Genomic DNA, 21,667 nt, shown 5'->3' with positions numbered 1-21,667 from the left:
TTTACCCTTTTGCTGGCATGTTGGGCTTTTGGGTTCCCTTCCTCTGAGCCCAATCCTAAGCCAACCAGTTGAAAGTTTGGGAAATTAGCTCTTTCTAGTTCGGAGGATGCATTTGAGGGGAGTGTCTTGTAGTACAGAAACACAATTATCTATTAGTGAAGAGAGAACTGAGGAGAAAGGGAAAAAGTCTCCTTTTAAAGGAGTCCCAGAGGTTCAGGATGCATTTGAAAGGGGTACAGATTGAAGATGAACGGCTACCAATCTAGAAAGAGGGAAGCAGGCCTCCCTGGTTCCCTTATTTTCCTAGCAGATACCCAGGATACATGAGAGTGAGAGGAAAGAGTGTCCTCTTTCAGTCTTCTGTCCTTGCATCCCCGAGTTCTGGCGACCTTGGCAGCTGCCACCATGAGTACCAAAGTGGCTTGCACCCATGAAGCAGGGGCGTCTAGACAATAGGAATTATTTGTCTCACCTATGTCTCTTTCCAAGTTACTGTCAGTAGCTTTGGAGTTCCCTAGGCCTCATTTATGCCATCGATATTAATGTGGCCTTTATTCATGAAACAGGAAGCTTGGAGTTGGCTTAATCAGCAGGAGTCAGCCACGCTCACCTGCGATATGCCTTTTAACCTCTGTTGTCATTTGCCTCTGGATCCCTGAGATCCAGTTTTTTTCCTAGGTCTTTGACCTGCAATTTGGAATTGAGTCTGGGACAAAGATGTTTCTCAGGGGGGTTGCATGGACTCCTTATCATAAGCCAAATGCTAAGCCAAATGTAGAACTGAGTCCTCCTCCAGTAAGGGAGAGGAAAGGATGTCTTGTGACACACCCAGATAACTGGTGGCTCTAGTTATGCTTGCTAGGATTTGGGTGCATGGTGCTTGGCTTTGGTTAGCTCCCTTGGTCTTACTTTCCCAAAAGGAAACCTGAGTGATGGGCATCCTATGTATTCCCATCACCTGGAAGAATTTGAAGGATAATTGCTCAGAACTAGAATATTGGTCCAGATTTTTACATTACCCATCCCTGTTGTTCTTTCTGAGATGCAGCTGGAGATTGCTGGTTAGTTCACAGGAACAAGCAGGGTTAGTCTAAAATGTAGGTGAAAACTTAAAAACAACTAATGAGTTTAGAATTTAATGACAAATGTATGATAAAGTTTAGAACATGATTTCTCTCTTTCCAGTCCTCATTTTTGTTAAAAAATCATGATAGGACTGAGTGGTTTGCAAAATCCCTTAGCCCTATACTTGACCTGATTATTTGCCTAAAGTATAGCAAGAATAATTATGTCTACATAGGCCTTTTAGATTGGCTTTGATGGAACTCTGTTCCCCAAGGAATCTCAGATAAGACCTTGAAACACCTATGAGTTGGGTGATCCTCTCCTCTTAAGGTCCCAAGATAAACTTGGAGCTCCTAGACCTCTTAGAAAGTGACATTCTTTACTGACCACAGGTCAGGAACCCTGTACAAGGACTGCGAAGATGACGGTATTAGGTCAGTTTCTCCATGGGGCTTTTATTGGTTCTGCAAGTTCGACTTCGAGCTTGAGTCCTTAAAGGGAAGCATACCCTTCCAGTAAAAGCCTTGTTAAAATAACCATTTTCTCCAGTTGTATCCTGTTACAAAAGAAAAATGGATTCTCATTGCACTGTTGCAAACACTTATATTGCCATATGAATACTCACAGATAGACCGGGTGTGGTGGCTCACGCCTGTAATCCCAGTACTTTGGGAGGCCGAGGTGGGTGGATCTCCTGAGGTCAGGAGTTCGAGACCAGCCTGGCCAACATGGTGAAACCCCATCTGTACTAAAAATACAAAAAATTAGCTGGGTGTGGTGGCTGGTGCCTGTAATCCCAGCTACTTGGAAGGCTGAGGCAAGAGAATCGGTTGAACCCGGGAGGCAGAGGTTGCATTGAGCTGAGATTGAGCCATTGCACTCCAGCCTGGGCAACAAGAGTGAAACTCTGTCTCAAAAATAAATAAGTAAAAAATGTTTTAAAAATTTAAAAAATCAAAAAATTAAAGAATACTCACAGTTTCCAAATTTTAGAGGCACCAGGCAGAGAGAAACTTACATGCTCCAAAGTTTTTTTTCATAGGAATATACCTTATTCAATTATTAAAGGCCGTAAATAGTTCAAAATGAGTTTCCTTGACTGAAAAACCAAACAAGGATCAGCAATATTCTAACCAAAAGTCAAAAAGGTTGCTTCAGCTTTCTGAGTTCAGTCCATTTAGTTAACTCTTGTTTTGCTTGATATTTGTAAACATTTCAGCTCTTCATGAGTCCTGTTCATTTTCCTTTGTTAAAATGTTACAATCTCCAAAGTTATCTGAAGTCTGTATTTGAGATCACTTGTTAAAGTCTTACAGTCTATTATAAACCATCTTCTGAAAAGGATTAAAACAAGAGAACAATCATCTGTGAATAGCCAAGTGGTCAGGGTAATTACAGTCAGAAACACAGTTGGCAAAGAAGTTTGGTTATCTCCATGGTTTACAATAACTTAACAACCTTAATTATGATTGATAGCAAATACGGAGACATTAGAATTTTAGAAATCCCATGCAATTTTGGAGCATACATCAGCATTATTTACTAAGATATAACCTAAAGAAGATTGAACATCATTTTGGCAATTCCGTGTACCTAAACATGTCACATAATCCTGTTTGCCTTTCTTTTCCAGACACTTCAGGGGCCCTCTGAAGTATCTGAAAAGCCAGGTGCCAGGGAAGACAATTTTGAAACTGAAGTTTGATTTTGGGAAGGCTGCGAAATGTTTGAGGTTTAAAACACTTGATATTATAAAATAAAATTTGAGATTACTGCAAGTTACTTATTTTGCCAAAATGATGACTCAAAAAGTTTAAAGAAGAAAAAAAACCTTTTTTTTGTTGTTGTTGTTTTTTCATATGGAATGTGGCACTGTTGCCCGGGCTGGAGTGCAGTGGTGTGATCTTGGCTCACTGCAACCTCCTCCTCCCGGATTCAAGTGATTCTCCTGTCTCAGCCACCCGAGTAGCTAGGATTACAGGCACCCACCACCATGCCTGGATAATTTTTTTTATTTTTAGTAGAGATGGGGTGTCACTATGTTGGCCAGGCTGGTCTCAAACTCTTGACCTTGTGATCTGCCTGCCTTGGCCTCCCAAAGTGCTGGGATTACAGGCGTGAGCCACCGTGCCTGGCTGAAAAAACCTTCTATAATACTTTACAAATTTTGCCAAAGAGCAGATTAGTGCCTTAGGAAAACCTTGTGCTTTTATTTCAGTGCTCAATTTACAGAAAAACCATATAATACCCTTTTTTGAATTTCATCACTATGTACACAGAGAGAACTTCTTCTCCAAGATTAATTTTTACAATTCTTCCACCACTTCTTTCAACCTTCAGCTTTTTCCTAATTTAACTCAATTCTGTCACCCTAGACATTTCCATGTGTTCTTATAACCTTTTGCTAAAAAACACATTTCACTGTTCTTACTCACCTTGCATGTAAATCTATTTCTGGTAGTTTCAGTTAACTGCTAGCAATTTTTAACTTTAAGGTAAAACTTGGTAAGTTGCTTTAAATGTGTGCTAACTGCAGCCAAGGTTTGCTTTCTTACTTAAGGGTGTGGTTAGTTCCATGTGTCCCCAGGCCTTAACAGTTGTGAAGCAGGCAAGACAGACAGCTCTCAAAACCCAAAAAGCAGTTTGTAATCTCAAAACACTTAGGAAACTTTGGATCTGACTTGCATTTTACCATAGTCTTTAGGGCTGTTTTTGTTTTTTTCTTTCTTTCTTTCTTTTTTTTTTTTTGTTGAGATGGAATCTTGCTCTGTTGCCAGGCAGGAGTGCAGTGGCACAATCTCAGCTCACTGCAACCTCTGCCTCCCAGGTTCAAGTGATTCTCCTGCTTCAGCCTCCCGAGTAGCTGGGACTACAGGGGCATGCCACCACGCCCTGCTAATTTTTGTATTTTTAGTAGAGACGGAGTTTCACTATGTTGGTCAGGCTGGTCTCGGACTCCTGACCTCTATTCTTATGCAAGTGGTTCCTCCACCAGGGACAAAAGTTTAATTTCTGTCCCACAGAGTTGAAACCCCTTGGCTGGGGAAGGGGAAGGCTGCCCTGATGTGTCTGGGAACCAGTCTGCTGGCTGTGTCGGACCCTTGGGCCATGCATCCCGGTCCTGGCATGGAGGAGATAGTGGCTGGGACCTGCTGCTCCCTAGTTCCTCCTGAAAAAGGAACAAAAGACCATGAAAAGGCCCCCGACCCCCCAAGAAGCGACAGGGTGGGGGTGCAGTTTCGCATAAGCTCAAGTCCGAGCATGAAAAGGCTTAGAAACCACAGCTAGAGGTTTTGAGTTCCCATTTCACTCACTTTCCTTGAGCCCCATGCTGGGCGCCAAAAAGTTGCAGGACTTTTCCTTAATTCAGCTAAAGATGGGATTCTTGTCCATCCCATGGCCGGGAAAATGTAGGCTCCCAGATGGTTTAAAGGGTGAGTAAAGCAGGGTTTTTTTGGGTGAAAAGGGAATAAAAGGGGAAACAGGGATATTCTGCAAGTCCAGAGTCCCTTGCTGGAGTGCTTCTCACCCAGCTGTTCAAATCTCAGGCTCCACACAGGAAGAAGAGGGGCCAGGCTCCTTCCTGCTGTAACGGGCATGAACTTCATGAGGCTCCACTTCAGTGGGCAGGCTGGTTGGAGTTTATCCAGGGACCCCTCCCACTTGGCTGTCTTATTAGGACAGTTCTTCTTTGGAGATGACAGAACCAAAATACACCCTGGGAAAAGACCAGTAAAAAGAGGTCAAAAAGGACAAATCTAAATTGAAAATAACAATTTAAAAGCAATATCTTTTGCATATTGGATTAAATATTTGCTTTCTTTTGGTAATAATTCTTTTTTTTTTTTTTTTTTTTTTACTTTTTTATTGAGATAGTGTCTCTGACACCTAGGCTGGAGTGCAGTGGCACAATCTTGGCTCACTGCAACCTCTGCCTCCTGGGTTCAAGCGATTCTTGTGCCTCAGCCTCCTGAGTAGCTGGGACTACAGGTGTACACCACCACGTCTGACTAATTTTTGTATTTTTAGTAGAGATAGGGTTTCGCCATGTTGGCCAGGCTTGTTTCAACCACCTGACCTCAAGTGATCCACCTGCCTTGGCCTCCCAAAGTGCTGGGATTACAGGCATGAGCCACCACTCCCGACCCCTTTTGGTGATAATTCTTGCCTTACCTAAACTATAGTTAACCAAGTTGTTGTACATGTACAATGAGAACAGTTATAACAGAAGGAAAATATTTTTTTCTTGATTTCTCCCATCATATTCATTTTATGTTGCACTGCTAAGTTACCATATTATAATATTTTATACATGTGAGTATCTTGGGTATTTTAATTATTACCTTTAAATTTTCTTGAAAATCAGAAGTGGTGTGACTAAGATTTGTTTTTCTTTTTTTTTCTTCTTTTTTTTTTCTTTTTGAGAGAGTGCCTCTGTCACCAGGCTGGAGTGCAGTGGCATGATCTTGATCTTGGCTCACTGTAACCTCCCCCTCCCAGGTTCAAGTGATTTTCATTTCTCAGCCACTGGAGTAGCTGCCACCATGGCCAGCTAATTTTTTTTTTTTTTTTTTTTTTGGTATTTTTTCATAGAGACAGAGTTGCACATTGTTGGCCAAGCTGGTCTCAAACTCCTGGCCTCAAGTGATCCTCCTTCCTCGGCTTCCCACAGTGCTGGGATTACAGGCATTAGCCACTGCCCCCAGCTGGTTATTAGATTTTGATTACTGAGCTGAGTTCAGTAGTTTGATTTATCAGAAAATATGTTGTCATTCTTGAAAGTACTGCTACGGAACTAATAAGACCAAGCTTTTGATGTAGATTTTATAACTTGTAGGTATTTGTAATACTGGTATTTGTGTTACTGATAGTTTTTAATTCTCTGGAAAAAATAGTTTTAAAAGTACTTCATGTATAACTAGAACATAAGGAAGATTAAAACCATTCCTGATTTTACTACCTGGAGATCATCAGTGTTTTGGCATATTTCCTTTATTATTGCTTCTCTGCATTTTTACTGTATAGGCAGTATATAGTATAGTAGTTAAGAAGAGATTTTCTAGGATGAAACCCCTTGGGTTCAGATTTCCGTTCCACCACTTATTAGGCAGTGTAATCTTAACAGATTGCTTAATGTCTCTGAATTTTGAGTTTCACATCTATAAATTGGGGATAATAAAAGTAGATGATATTGTTTCCTGTATGTCAGGTACCTTGCTAGGTATATTATGTGTAAAATCTTACTTATTCCTCCTGACATCTTTACTTAAGTAGTACTTAAAAGTGCCTTTAAGAGGATCAAATGAAATGTAATGTACTTGGTGTAGGAGTTTTATGTATTTCCTTTTTTTTTTTTTTTTTTTTTGAGATGGAGTCTTGCTCTATTGCCAGGCTGCAATGCAATGGCACAATCTCGGCTCTCTGCATCCTTTGCCTCTCAGGTTCAAGCCATTCTCCTGCCTCACCCTCCCGAGTAGCTGGGATTACAGGCATGCACCACCACACCTGGCTGGCTGGTTGGCTGGCTTGCTTGCTCTGTCTGTCTGTCTGTCTGTCTGTCTATCTATCTATCTATCTATCTATCTATCTATCTATCTATCTATCTGTGGATCTGTCTGTCTGTCTGTCTGTCTGTCGTCTGTCTGTCAGTCATCTGTCTGTCGGTCGTCTGTCTGTCTACTTACTTACTTACTTAACAGAGTCTCCCTCTCTCGCCCAGGCTGGAGTACAGTGGTGAGTCACCCAGACTGGAGTACAGTGGCGAGATCTCAGCTCACTGCAACCTCCACCTCCCAGGTTCAAGCAATTCTCCTGCCTCAACCTCCCAACTAGCTGGGACTACAGGCGCCTGCCACCACGCCCGGCTAATTTTTGTATTTTTAGTAGAGACAGGGTTACACCATGTTGGCCAGGCTGGTCTCGAGCTCCTGGCATTGTGATCCGCCCGCCTTGGCCTCCAAAAGCACTGAGATTACAGGTTTGAGCCACTGTGCCTGGCCTAATTTTGGCATTTTTAGTAGAGATGGGGTTTCATCATGTTGGCCAGGCTGGTCTTGAACTCCTGACCTCAAGTGATCTGCCTGCCTCAGCCTCTCAAAGTGTTGGGATTACAGGCCTGAGCCACCGCGCCGGCCTATGTATTTCTTAAAATTGGTTTTATAGAGTATATATAACCTATTATTAACCTATTATTAGAACTTATTTCTGATTAAACTCATTAATCCATGTCTGATTAATTTTGGCATATAATGTATAAGATATAATAATGTAACTTGGCTTTTTGAAGTAGAAAACCTGGAAGTGGGAAATAAGTTTTGCATTCTATTTCAATTCTGATAAAATGAAGGAGTACTTATGCCTTTGGAACTGCCTTTATATTCTTCTTTTTTTTTTTTTTGAGACGGAGTCTCAGTCTGTCACCCGGGCTGTAGTGCAGTGGTACAATCTCAGCTCACTGCAACCTCTGCCTCCCAGGTTCAAGCAATTCTCCTGCCTCAGCCTCCCGTGTAGCTGGGATTACAGGTGCCCAACGCTACGCCCAGCTAATTTTTTGTATTTTTATTAGAGATGGAGTTTCACCATGTTGGCCAGGCTGGTCTCGGCTTCCTGACCTTCTGATTCACCCGCCTTAGCCTCCCAAAGTGCTGGGATTACAGGCGTGAGCCAGCGTGCCCCGCTGTAACTGCCTTTATATTCTATGGGGAAAATGGTGTGGTGGATCAGCAGTGTCTTTCTTCCATAGGTATAAGAGGATGGTATGGAGAAGACTGTTACAAAACATTCATATATGTAAGCCCAAATTTAAACATTGTTCCAATATTACATTTTTTAAATTTATTTTTATTATTTTTATTTTTCGAATGTTCCAATATTACTATTTGAATATTCTATTGAAAATACCATTTTTATATGAATTTAGAGTAAAATTAGTTTGTGGATTTTTCTTTTTCTGTTCTGTTTACTATTAGAATTATGTGAGCATCAAAACAAATTTAAAAGTTTCCTACTTTTCTGTGTTGAAGTTTGCAAATACCTATAAAGCTATCTGGTTCTGGCTGGATGCAGTGGCTCATGCCTGTAATCCCAGCACTTTGGGAGGCTGAGGCGGGCGGATCACATGAGCTCAAAAGTTCGAGAATAGCGTGGGTAACATGGCAAAACCTGTTGTCAAAAATACAAAAATCAGTTGGGCGTGGTGGCACATGCCTGTAGTCCCAGCTACTTGGGAGCTGAGATGGGAAGATCCCTTGAGCCCAGAGCTCAGGAGGTCGAGGCTGCAGTGAGATCGTGGCACTGCATTTCAGCCCGCATAACAGAGTGAGGAGATCTTGTCTCAAAACAGACAAACAAATAAAGCTATCAGATTCTAAAACATGATTAGAAGTAACAGTTTGTTACTCTTTCTAATTACTATCTAACAGGAGACAACAGTCCCACCTCTTGAGCGAGTTTTAGTAATTAATTATTTAGTTTACTGTTGTTGGACTTTAGTAATTATTTAGTCTACTGTTTAGGACTTTCCAACTTTTTATTTTGAAAAATGTAAAACTTATTGAAAAGTTGCAAGTTTAGTAAAATGAATAGCCATTATACCTTCATGAAAGCTTACCAATTCATTAACTTATTGCTCTGTAACATATATTGCTGTTACATAGACACATTTTTTTTCCCTGAACCATTTGAATTAGTTGCAGAATCATGACCCTAAATACTTCAGTATGTATTGCTCAAGCACATTTTCCTGCTAAGCACAATATAATTGTGATAGGAAATTTAGCAGTGATATAGTATTCTTATCAAATATACAGTCTGTTAGATTTCCTCAATTTGTCATGATAATTTCTTTCTTTTTTTTTTTTTTTTTTTTTTGAGACTGAGTCTCACTCCTCTGTTGCCCAGGCTGGAGTACAGTGGGGTGATCTTGGCTCACTGCAACCTCCGCCTCCCAGCTTCAAGCAATTCTCCTGCCCCAGCCTCCTGAGTAGCTGGGATTACAGGTGCGTGCCACCATGCCTGGCTAATTTTTTTGTATTTTTAGTAGAGATAGGATTTCACCATGTGGTCAGGCTGGTCTTGAACTCCTGACCTTGTGATCTGCCCGCCTCGGCCTCCCAAAGTTCTGGGATTGCAGGCATGAGCCACCGTGCCCAGCCGATAATGCTTTTTAAAGCTGGAATTTTTTTACCCAATCTGGGATTCAGTCAAAGGCCATACATTGCATATTGTTGTCTTGTCTCTTTAGTCTCCAGAACAGTTACTTGTGTATTTTTTGTCTTTAATGACGTTTTGAAGAGTCCAAGCTAGTTGTTTTACAGAATTTCTGTTTTGACAGAAAATAATTCTTGTTAGATTTTTTAGTGTGGAGTTATAGATATCTAAATAGTCCATAATTACAGGGCGAGGACTACCAATCTGTAGTCCCAGCTACTTAAGAGGCTGAGGCAGGAGAATGTCTTGAGCCCCAAGAGTTTGAATCCAGCCAGGGCAACGTAGTGAGAAAGACTCTGTCTCTTAAGAAAAAAAAAAAAAATTTTTTTTTAAGATAGTCTATAATATAATAGTGGGGAGTTATAGGTATCTAATTTGACAGTCCTACTTCCACTCCTCATCCTCACCCTAAAGGTAATCTTTTAGGAGAATGTCTTCCAGTGTATGCGTGAAATTTTTAAAAATGAACAAAAATCTTTCTACTTTGCAAAGTTGTAACACTTACAGATTTTGAGCTATGATATTAAACTTAAAAAATTCCTGCTTCACCCCTGTCTTGCATTTACCTTTCTGACATTTGAGAATAGTCACAACTCTATTTTTTTAACTTGCATTTTTAAAATTCACACGAGCAATGTTAATTTTAAGCAAAATAAACTAGAAAATTCTGATAAGGAAAATGATGAAAATAAGTCTTATATAAGTCCTAGCACTCACATAGAAAAACTGTTAACATTTTGGGTCAATACTCTTTCAAACTTGAAGGAATGTAAGTGCTTGTGAGAGAGACATTACAAGAATTTTGCGTCGTATTGTAACTCTGTGTTGTAGTCTGCTCCACAACCCCCCAAAAGTGGCTACAGTATTAAACAATGAAAGCATGGAAAAGTAGAGGTACCATATGAGCTTATTAAAAGGAAACGGCTGGAAGGAGGGGCTCTTGTCTTATCAGTCAGTATTTAGATACTTATCATATACTGTAAATAATTCTTAATGGTTATATCAATTACTTTTCTTTTTTTTCTTTTGAGACAGAGTCTGCTCTTTGCCCGGGCTGGAGTGCAGTCCCGTGATCTCAGCTTACTGCAGCCTCTGCCTCCTGGGTTCAAGCAGTTCTCCTGCCTCAGCCTCCTGAGTAGCTGGGATTACAGGCATGTGCCACCTCACCCTGCTAATTTTGGAATTTTTAGTAGAGATGAGGTTTCACCATGTCGGTCAGGCTGGTCTCGAACTCCTGACCTCAGGTGATCTGGCCACCTTGGGCTTCTACAGTGCTGGGATTACAAGCATGAGCCACTGGCCCAGCCAGTTGAGTGTTTTTATTATGAAAGTGTGTTGCATTTTATCAAATGCGTTTTCCACATTTATCGAGATGATTGTGCGTTTTTTTCCCTTCATTTTGATAAAGTGATATATTACACTGATTTCATATGTTGAATCACCCTTGCATTCCTAGAATAAGTGCCACTTTATCATAGTGTATAATCCTTTTAACATGCTGCTGGATTCAGGTATTTTTGTTGAGGATTTTTGAGTCTATATTCATAAGGGGTATTGGTCTGTAATTTTTTCTTCTTGTGATATCTTTGTCTGGCTTTGGTATCAAGGCACTACTGGCCCATAAAATGAGTTAATTCTTATTTAAATATTTGGTAGAAGTCTGGCTTGGTGGTGCATGTCTGTAGTCCCAGACTTGGGAGACTGAGACTAGAGGATCACTTGAGCCCATGAGTTCGAGTCCACTCTGGGCAATATAGCGAGACCCCCTTCTTTAAAAAAAATTATAGAAGTCATGAATGAAGCCATCTCATTCCAGGCTGTTTCCTCTGATAGTTTTCTGATTACTGCTTTATCAATGTCTTTACTTGTTGAAATTAGATCTAGGTCAAATGTTCTGTTTTCTTGAGTTAGTTTTGATAGTTTGTGTGATTTTAGGAATTTGACCATTTCATCTAGATTACCTAATTTGTTGGTTGTTCATATTATTCTCATATCCTTTTTATTTCTGTAAGTTTGGTAGTAACATCTCTGCTTTGGCCAGACACGGTGGCTCACACCTGTAATCCCAGCACTTTGGGAGGCTAAGGCAGGCGGATCACGAGGTCAAGAATCGAGACCATCCTGGCCAACATGGTGAAACCCCGTCTCTACTAAAAATACAAATACTAGCTGGGCGTGGTGGTGCGCGCCTGTAGTCCCAGCTACTCAGGAGGCTGAGGCAGGAGAATCGCTTGAACCTGGGAGGCAGAGGTTGCAGTGAGCCAGGGTCGCCGCCACTGCACTCCAGCCTGGTAACAGAGCAAGACAACGTCTCAAAAAAAAAAATCTCTGCTTTCATTACTAATTTTAATAATTTGAGTCTTCTATCTTTTTGATGTTTTCTGTCTGGTTAATAGGTTTGTCTGTTTTGTTTCAAGAACCAACTTCTTGAAAGTTGGCTTTGTTGATTTTTCTGTCTTTTTTTTTTTTTTTTTTTTTTTGAGACAGAGTCATCCAGGTTGGAATGCAGTGGTACAATCATGGTTCACTACAGCCTCAACCTCCCTGGCTCAAGCAATCCTCCCACCTCAACCTCCTCCCAAGTAGCTGGGACAACAGGCACATGCCACCACACCGAGCTAATTTTTTGTAGAGATGGGGTCTCCCTAGTTTGCTTAGGCTGGTCTTGAACTCCTAGGCTCAAGTTGTTTTCCCACCTAGGCCTCCCAAAGTGCTCGGATTATAGACCTCACCACTTACTGAGCCACTGCGCCCAGCCATTTTTTCTCTTTTTATGGTTTTTTTTTTCTGTTTTTTTTTTTTTTTAATATTTTCTATTTCATTTATCACAGTTCTGCTAGCATATTTTTGTAAGTTTAGTGGCCATTTGTAACCTTATTCTTTGAATTGCCTATTTATGGAACCTATTTTTGTTATTGTTTTTTGTAGAATGCTTTATGTATTGTGGCATATGTTAACAGCACCAGGATCTCTGAACAATGTTGAATAATAAAGGTTTCTTCTTGACTGTAATGTAAATGTATTTCACCATTAAATAGGATAGTATGGTTAAGAAAGTTTCTTCATCTTTCTAGTTTACTAGGAGTAGGTAATTGTGATGTATAAGTTTCCTACAAAAATCTAGTGGTATATCCATACAATAGGATACTACTTAGCAATAAAAATGCTCACAACAGGACTGGCGTGGTGGCTCACACCTGTAATCAAAGCACTTAGGGAGGCTGAGGTGGGTGGATCACTTGAGCCCAGGAGTTTGAGACCAGCCTGGCCAACATGGTGAAACCCCGTCCCTACTAAAAATACAAATATGTAGGTAAGCCTGATTCGTCCTATAATGTCAAATTTCTTGCTGGTATTTCTCAGTTGTGTTTATCATTTCACTTATTGTTATAATTACATATGTGTGTGTGTTTGTGTGTATCTATCGAGGGAGGGTATAGTAGATAGTATAATCTCTACCAATTCAGTGTAAAGAAGCAATTTTCTTTCTCTAAAGGGACTGCACATTTTACTAAATCGGCTGTTTTCTAAGCCTGAACACTTTGACTAACAGATGTATGGAAAAGAGCTTTATAATGTTAAATCAATTGCTTAGGACCAACAATGTCCTTTTTGTGAAAATCTGAAGGTTCTTAAAAGATGGAATGCTATGACATTATCATTGTTGATTCAAGGAGCATTCCTCAAGTAATACTGAATGTGCTGTAATTGTCAGTACCTTCCCCCATCTTCTTTTTGTTGCTCTTAAATGATGTTATTGTCAATTATTTGACTATGTTTTGCAAATTTGGAACAGTTACTTAAATTCTGAAAATCCTACTTTGGTCTGAGATTTTAAAATAAATTATATTGGATTTTATTCTTGTTTTATCAGCTTTCTTGGAGATGTTTGGGTTTATGATTGGATAAAGTGACACCACCCACAAAAATTATGTATGCCTTTCACATTTGCAAGTGTAAATAGCCTAAAAAGTGCTAGGCTTCTCTGGTCTACTTTTGTGGAACCAGGAATAAATTAGATCTCATTGGCTGTTGATGTGATTGTTAGTTTCTTTTTATTGTTCACTTTATTAGGAAGGATATGGTAAATTGCTTTAATGATATTTTCCTCTAAGAACAGATTAGATAATTTTAAAAATGTAATCTAATAGACTTTTTAAATGAAAATCATATATGCTGTTTCATAGTACCTTTAAAAATCTTGTTACAAATATTTATATTTTTAAAACCTGATCTAGTCTGGGCATGGTGGCTCACACCGTGAGCCCAGTACTTTGGGAGGCTGAAGCGGGCAGATTACCTGAGGTCAGGAGTTCGAGACCAGCCTGGCCAACATGGTGAAACCCCGTGTCTACTAAAAATACAAAAATCAGCTGGGCATGGTGGCACACACCTGGCAATCCCGGCTACGTGGGAGGCTGAGGCAGGAGAATTGCTTGAGCTCGGGAGACGGAGGTTGCAGTGAGCCAAGATGGCGCCCCTGCACTCCAGCCTGGGTGACAGTGTGAGACTGTCTCAGGAAAAAAAAAAAAAAAAAAAGCCTGATCTATAGTTTATACACTTATATTAATTCTACATTTTGTTTGGGTATTTATGTATGTGTATTTAGCAGACTAGAAGAATTATGGAGTCTAGGATTGCTGTGAAAGCTCCTTGCTGCTGTTTCTTTCCTGTAGTTTTTTCATGACAGCTATTAAAAACGAACAAGACCTTTCTTTGTTAGTTTACATTGACAGCTGTTATAGCAATATTCTGAATAGGTGCAGGGCAACCAGGATGGTGCTAATTTTTAATAATAAAGTACTTTCAGGAACTTTAGTATGTATAGAAAAGAAGCAGTTATGCACTGGATGCTGTTAACTCTAGTCTAACAGTGTAATGATGTATTTCGGGATTGTCTTTTGGGGGTTCTCGTGTATTTATATATTTTATTTTTTACTTTTTCCTGTCTTCTAACAATCCAAACAATATACATAGGTGTTATTGGATCTTCAGGTAATGTGAATTCTTCACCTTTATTCTTTTTAAAAAGCTATTTTGGCTTCTTTGGAGCTTTTGCTTTTTCATATACAGGCTAGAATCAGTTTGTTGATATCTACAGAAAATCCTGTTGGACTTTTGAGATTGTGTTGAATCTGAATCATTGAATTTTTGGATCAGTTAGAAGAGAATTACCTCATAACAATATTGAGTCATTCAGTCCATGAATACAGTACATGTCTCCATTTAATTAGGTTGACTTTGATTTCTTTCACCAGATTTGTATTGTTTTTGCTGTATAAATTCTACCCATATATTATTAGACTTACGTTTACTCAGTTTTTTTCCCATTGCTATTTTGTACATTTTTGGGATTTTCTCTGTACACAATAATATTGTCAGTAAGTAGAGACAGTTTTCTTTCTTTCTGTTATATATGCCTTTTAGTTCTTTTTCTTGCCATATAGCACTGACTAGAACTTCTAGTACAGCATTGATTAGGAGTGATTAGAGTGGATATCATTGCCTTCTTTTTAAATTTATTTTTTACTTTTAATTTTTGTGGGTACGTAGTAGGTTTATATATTTATGGGGTACATGAGATGTTTTGAAACAAGCATGCAATGTGAAATAAGCACATATGAAGAATGGGGTATCCATCCCCCCAAGTACTTATCCTTTGAGTTGCAAACAATCCAATTATACTCTTTAAGTTATTTTAAAATGTACAAATATGGAACACTTTACAAATTTGCATGTCATCCTTGTGCAGGGGCCATGCTAATCTTCTTATTCCAATTTTAGCATATGTGCTGCCCAAGCAAGCACCCTTTGTGTTATTTCTAATCTTTAGAGGAAAGCTTTCAGTCTTCAAGCATTAAGTATGATGTTAGCAGCAGATTTTTTGTAGATACCTTTAATAGGTTAAGGATGTTCCTTTATATTCCTAGTTTGAGTGTTTTATCATGAATGGATGTTATCAATTTGATTTTCTGCCTCTGTTTATATTCTTTAGTATGTCTAGAATGGAGTATGACAATGATTTTTCTAATGCTGAACCAGCCTTGCGTTTCTAGATAAATCCTGCTTGATTGTGCTGCGGTGTCATTTTTATATATTGCTGAATTTAATCTGCTAATTTTGTTGATGATTTTTTGCTTTTATGTTGATGACTTTTGCTTTTATATTGGTCAGAAATCTTCAGTTATTGTCAGTGTTCTGAAGTCATCAGTGTCATGATGGCTTCCTAAAATGAATTGGGAAATGTTCTCTCTTCTAAGCTTGAAGAATTTATGTAGAATTGGTATTATTTTTTTCTTTAATGTTTAATGGAATTTGATAATGAAACTGTCTAGGCCTGGAGTTTTCTTTCATATACATATGACTAATCGGGTTACTTTCTTGAGTGACTTTTTGGGAGTTTATATCTGTCAAAATAATTTGTCCATTTCATCTGTGTTGTCAGATTTATGAGCTTACAGCTGTTCATTGTATTTCCTCATCTTTTTAATGTTTATAGGGTCTGTAGTGATATACTCTCTTTTGTTTGCATTATTGGTAATTTATGTCTGCTTGTTTTCCTTTGCTAGTTTGGCTAGAGGCCTTTCTGTCTTACTAACTTCCTTGCTTCCTCCCAAATAACCAATTTTTGACTTGATTTTTTTCTCTATTGGCCTTTTGTTTTCTATTTCACTGATTTCTATTCTGTTCTTTAGTATTTCCTTCCTTATATTTACTTTTAGCTTAACTTGCTTTTTTCTTTCTTTCACACCATTCTCCTCCCTCAGCCTACCGAGTAGCTGGGACTACAGGTGTGCACTACCACGCCCAGCTAATTTTTTGTGTTTTTAGTAGACAGGGTTTCACCGTGTTAGCCAGGATGGTCTCGATCTCCTGACCTCGTGATCCACCTGCCTTGGCCTCCCAAAGTGCTGGGATTACAGGCGTGAGCCACCGCACCCAGCCTGTATTTTAGTTTTTATTCAGTTCATAATCTTTTTCTAATTTTCCTCAAAACTCCATTATTGACTCATGAGTTACTTAGAAGTATGTCATTCACTTTCCAAATGCAGTCATGCACCATGTAACGATGTTTTCAGTCAACAGTGGACCACACATACAACCATGCTCCTATAAGATTATAGTAATTGTATTTTTACTGTACTTTTTTTTCTTTTTGAGACGGAGTTGTGCTCTTGTTGCCTAGGCTGGAGTATAGTGGCACAATCTCAGCTCACTGCAACCTCCACCTCGCAGGTTCAAGCAATTCTTCTGCTTCAGCCTCCTGAGTAGCTGGGATTACAGGCGTGCACCACTATGTCTGTATAATTTTTAGTATTTTTAGTAGAGGCAAAGTTTCACCATGTTGGCCAGGCTAGTCTCAAACTCCTGACTATGGATGATCCACCTGCCTTAGCTTCCCAAAGTGCTGGGATTACAGGAGTCAGCCACTGTGCCTGGCCTCTTTTTTTTTTTTTTTTTTTTTTTTTAAGGGAAGAGGTCTCACTTTGTTGCCCAGGCTGGAGTGCAGTGACTATTCGCAGGCATGATCAGAGTGCACTACAACCTCACACTCCTGGGCCCAAAGTGATTCTCCTGCCTGAGCCTCCTGGGTAGCTGGGACTATAGGCACCTACCACCGTGTCTGGCTTCCCCCGTTTTTAGTAACTACATTAGGGGTATTAGGATGTTGTCCATTTCTTCTCTGTTTTTCAAAACTCCACATTGTTAAGGATATTAACTCTTATGTAAGTTTCAAACTTTTTAAAAGTGTATCTTACTATTTGAGACAGGGTCTCGCTATGTCACCCAGGCTGGAGGGCAATGGCACAGTCTGCTCACTGCAGCCTTCACCTCCCGGATTCAAGCAATTCTCCCACCTCAGCCTCCCGAGTAGCTGGGACTACAGGCATGCACTACCACACCTGGCTACTTTTTGTATTTTTAGTAGAGACAGGGTTTTGCCATGTTGGTCAGGCTGGCAGGCTGGTCTCAAGCTCCTGACCTCAAGTGATCCGCCAACCTTGGCCTCCCAAAGTGATGGGATTACAGGTGTGAGCTACACCCGGCCTTTTTTTTTTTTTTTGAGACAGAGTGTTGCTATGTCACCCAGGCTGCAGTGCAAGGACACGATCTTGGCTCAGGGCATCCTCTGCCTCCTGGTTTTAAGCAATTCTCCTGCCTCAGCTTCCCGAGTAGCTGGGATTACAGGTGCTTACTACCACGCCCGGCTAATTTTTGTATTTTTAGTAGAGACAGGGTTTCCCATGTTGGCCAGGCTGGTTTCGAACTCCTGACTTCAGGTGATCCACCTGCCTCGGCCAAAGTGCTGGGATTAAAGGCATAAGCCACCGCACCCGGTCTTTTTTTTTTTTTTTTTTTTTTTTTTTTTTATTTCTTACAGATGTACTTCCTGCTTTCATACCAAGTTTATCTGTTTTTTTATTATTTTTGGTGTCTTTTACTGCGTTCCTCTCAAGCTTTCTTTTTTATATTGTCAAGTATGTTTTTTTCTTACTGCTTTGCATGTAGATCATAGATAAGTTTCTTCACACTGGTTACAAAGAAATTTACTCATATTTCCTCCCAGTACTCATATAGTTTCTTTTTTTATATTTGTGTATCTGATCCCTATGTAATTCTGATGTTCAGTTTGAGGAAAAGGTATAATTTTTCTCTCACATGGCTATTAGGCTCTCTCAAAAACACATTTTTATCAAATCAATCTTTTTCCCATTGATTTGAGATGCCTTTTTTAGCCATTTAGCAGTAATGTTTATGGTAAGATATGTGATAGGCATATAACTTTTTTTTCCAAATGGATTGTCAAGTTTTCTCAACTTTTATTTCTTCTCCTTTAACTGTGTGTGTTAAATTCCAAGATAGACATACATGGGTTTGTTTCTGGGTCTTTTAGGTTATTAATTTCCTTGTCTTTTTGTTTTAGTATTTTACTCTTGTGATGGCGATAGTATTGTGTTATCCTTTGGTCTTTGGTAGAACAAGTATTTCAATTCCCTAATTATTTCTTGTCTCTCTGAGTTTCTGGAAGTTGCTATCCTGCATTTTCTCTGTTCTTAACAACTTTAAAGTTTTTGTATATCATAGTCTTATGCATACTGTTTGTTCTGTAAGTATTTGTGGAAGTGAAATCATTTTTAGGAGTTACATAGAAGATAAGTATATTGTTTTATTCAGCAATATTTGTATAATAACTGTAGATGGTAAGGGGTAGAAGCTGGAGAGATGATACAAAAATGAATGAGACGCATTGTGCCTGCTTGTTTAGGAAAGAGAGAGTTAAATAATTGCAATGTAATACGGTAAATGCTGCAAGATGCTTTGGGGGGAGCATAAAGGGAGAATGACTGACTCTTCCTAATAAAGATTTTGCAAACATTATGACATTTAATCTAAATCTTGAAAGACTTTGGGAATTTGTTAGGTAGATAAGAAAGAAGATGCAGATCATGGACCCAGCTAGAAAATTTTAATGTAAAATAATTCTTTTAATAAGGGTACTAAAACTTAATCATTCAAAATTCTTAACTACGGTCTTAAGTAACACTGAAGTTTGTTTTTTTTTAATGGTTTGATTAATTGAAAATTAATACTTTATATGGAATTTAGTTCAGCTTACTCAGTTTAGGGATGAGAAGTTAAGTGACTTTGCTATGGTCACATATTCTTGGAAGAACTGTGATTGAGACTGCTCCAGGGAACTTCTAGAACAGGGAAATTGGTAAAAGTATATGGGGCAGCCTTGGATATATATTAGAAATTGAATGCAAATTAACAATTTATATATTTTTTATTGCAGTGTGGTGTTAATTTAGGGAGGTACAAAAGACATATAAATGTATTTTATATAGTTACAAAGAAGTTTTCTAGCAAGAATTAAAATTGCTTCAGTTACTTGACAAGAATTGGTTGGAGCTGTTTTTTTCTCTTAAAAGTCTGATGAAATCAGGCCAGGTGTGGTTTCTCATGCCTGTAATCCCAGCACTTTGGGAGGCCGAGGCAGGCGGATCACTTGAGGTCAAGAGTTCGAGACCAGCCTGACCAACATGGTGAATCCCCATCTCTACTAAAAATACAAAAATTAGCCGGGGGCGGTGGTGCACGCCTGTAGTCCCAGCTACTTGGGAGGCTAAGGCAGGAGAATTGCTTGAACCTGGGAGATGGGTATTGCAGTGAGCTGAGATTGTGCCATTGCACTCCAGCATGGGCGACAGAGTGAGGCTCCCTCTCAAAAAAGGAAAAAGAAAAAAGCATGATGAAATCAGTTTTGAAGTTTTTAAAAATTGTTGAATTTGAGCAAGTTAAAAGAAAATAGCTAACACTTACTATAGTGCTTATTATGCCAGAGTATTACTCTATGCTTTCATTTATTAACACATTTAACCCTCCCAATTACACTGTGAAGTAAATCATTTCCTCCTTCCTTCCTTTCCTTTTCTTTTCTTTCCTTTCCTTTTTCATTTCCTTTCTCCTTTCCTTTCCTTTCTTTCATCTAACAAACAGGGTCTGTCTCTCTCTCTTGCCCAGGCAGGAATGCCATGGGGTGATCATCACTCACTGTAACCTCGAACCCCTGGGCACAAGTGATCCTCCCACCTCAGTCTCCCAAGTAGCTAGGACTATAGGAGCATACCACACCACCCAGCTAATTTTGTAATTTTTTTATGTGGGAAGATCTTGCTTTGTTGTCCAAGCTGGTCTCAAGCTCCTGGCCTCAAGTGATCCTTGCACTTTGACCTCTCAAAATGCTTGGATTACAGGTGTGAACTTTCATACCTGGCCTATATTCATTTTACAGATTAGGAAAATGATACTACCTAATTTCAGAACTAGTGTTGCTGGGATTCCTATCCAGCAGTGTCATTCCAGAGTCCAGGTTCTGAAGCCTCATAATTATGACATCCAGTTTTGTTTTGTTTTGTTTTGTTTTGAGACAGGATCTCACCCTGTTGCCCAGGCTGGAGTGCAGTAGTGTGATCATAGCTCACTGCAACTTTGACCTCCTGAACTCCAGTGATCCTTCCGCCTTAGCCGCCGAAGTAGCTGAAACTATAAGTGCATGACACCACTCTTGGCTAATTTTTTAAATTTATTTTTGTAGAGACAGGGTCTTACCATATTACCCAAGCTGGTCATGAACTCCTGGTCTCAAGCGATCCTCCTGCCTTGACCTCCCAAAGAGCTGAGATTACAGGCATGAGCCACTGAGTCTGTCTATGACAGCCAGTATTAAAACTGGGTAATCTGATATAAAGGAATTGATAGGACAACTGCCAGGAAATTTTCTGGTTATCTGTATTTCTACTTATTTAATGAAACTGTTGATAAAGGGCATATTTTAATGTGAATCAGGTGAATTAAGTTTATGGAGAAACAGTTGTCTGTGTGAAATACATTACTTTCTCCCACTATATTTTTCTTTGAATGTCTGTTAGAGTTGATTCACTAGCGTACGGTATCTGAAGAGAAAAGGAAGTTTTCTGTTGTCAGAAATACTGTGGGCACATCTTGTGTTATTGTGTATTTTAAAAATAGTCTCTTTTATATTATCTTCTCTATTGATGAGATAACTGCATCAGAAGTGGATAAATTTTTAAGTATTGACTTAGAAAACCTCCCAAGATACAAAGATTATCTCATTTTTTTGAAGTGCCGTATAGTAGGAATCTGTTTTTGAAGTACTATGGTGTTTATGATGATGAAACAGGTTTAGGAGCTACTGCAGTAGTACCCACACTGCCTTTTCAGTGAAATTCTAGACATGAGATAAATTTGTAGATCAGTATATGACCTTATACTAATTATTCTTAGCAGTTTTTGCCTTTTCTGACTTTTTTTTCTATTTTTCTACAGTAGTTTATGCCAACGTGACTTCATTCATACAGATGAACCAAGGATCGGGATAGCAGTATAAAATTAGAATCAGACAGCTGACTGCTCAGCAGGATGCCATCAACTAACAGAGCAGGCAGCCTGAAGGACCCTGAAATTGCAGAGCTCTTCTTCAAAGAAGACCCAGAGAAGCTCTTCACAGATCTCAGAGAAATTGGCCATGGAAGCTTTGGAGCAGTGTATTTTGTAAGTGTTAACGGCTTGATGTCAGCGACTAGCATTTACTTAATATCCACTCCTGACAGAGCAAAATATAGTAATGAAAAGAGATACAGGCCATAGTCATTTTATAGTCACTTGCATAGGGGGAAGAGAGAGAGAGCGCGAGAGCAAGAGCATGGGTGAGTGTGTGTGTGTGTGTAAAATTCAAATATGAAAATAGTTTTATTTATTGAACTTCTTGGATTATTGAAAAAATGAGAAAGAATATTATTTTGTAGGCCAGGCTTGGTGGCTCACACCTGTAATCCTAGCACTTTGGGAGGCAAGGTTGGGTGGATCA

General features: G+C 39.3%; 1 protein-coding gene and 1 pseudogene across 1 annotated transcript in view; one reads left to right on the top strand and one right to left on the bottom strand.

Moving 5' to 3' along the window:
• TAOK1 (TAO kinase 1) overlaps positions 1-21,667 on the top strand; it is a 169,195-nt gene that overhangs the window by 44,990 nt on the left and 102,538 nt on the right. The window contains exon 2 of the mRNA XM_055257474.2: positions 21,127-21,351. Within this exon, the coding sequence (XP_055113449.1) occupies positions 21,220-21,351 (132 nt within the window). The 5' untranslated portion in view covers positions 21,127-21,219. The remainder of the gene's footprint in view (positions 1-21,126; positions 21,352-21,667) is intronic.
• LOC129470793 (uncharacterized) lies at positions 14,981-15,081 on the bottom strand (annotated as a pseudogene).

This window comes from Symphalangus syndactylus, chromosome 20 (assembly GCF_028878055.3).
Source record: "Symphalangus syndactylus isolate Jambi chromosome 20, NHGRI_mSymSyn1-v2.1_pri, whole genome shotgun sequence".
In the NCBI taxonomy this organism is placed as follows: Eukaryota; Metazoa; Chordata; class Mammalia; order Primates; family Hylobatidae; genus Symphalangus; species Symphalangus syndactylus.
The sequence above is the reverse complement of the archived record's forward strand: the minus strand, read 5'-3'. Positions and strand labels throughout refer to the sequence as shown.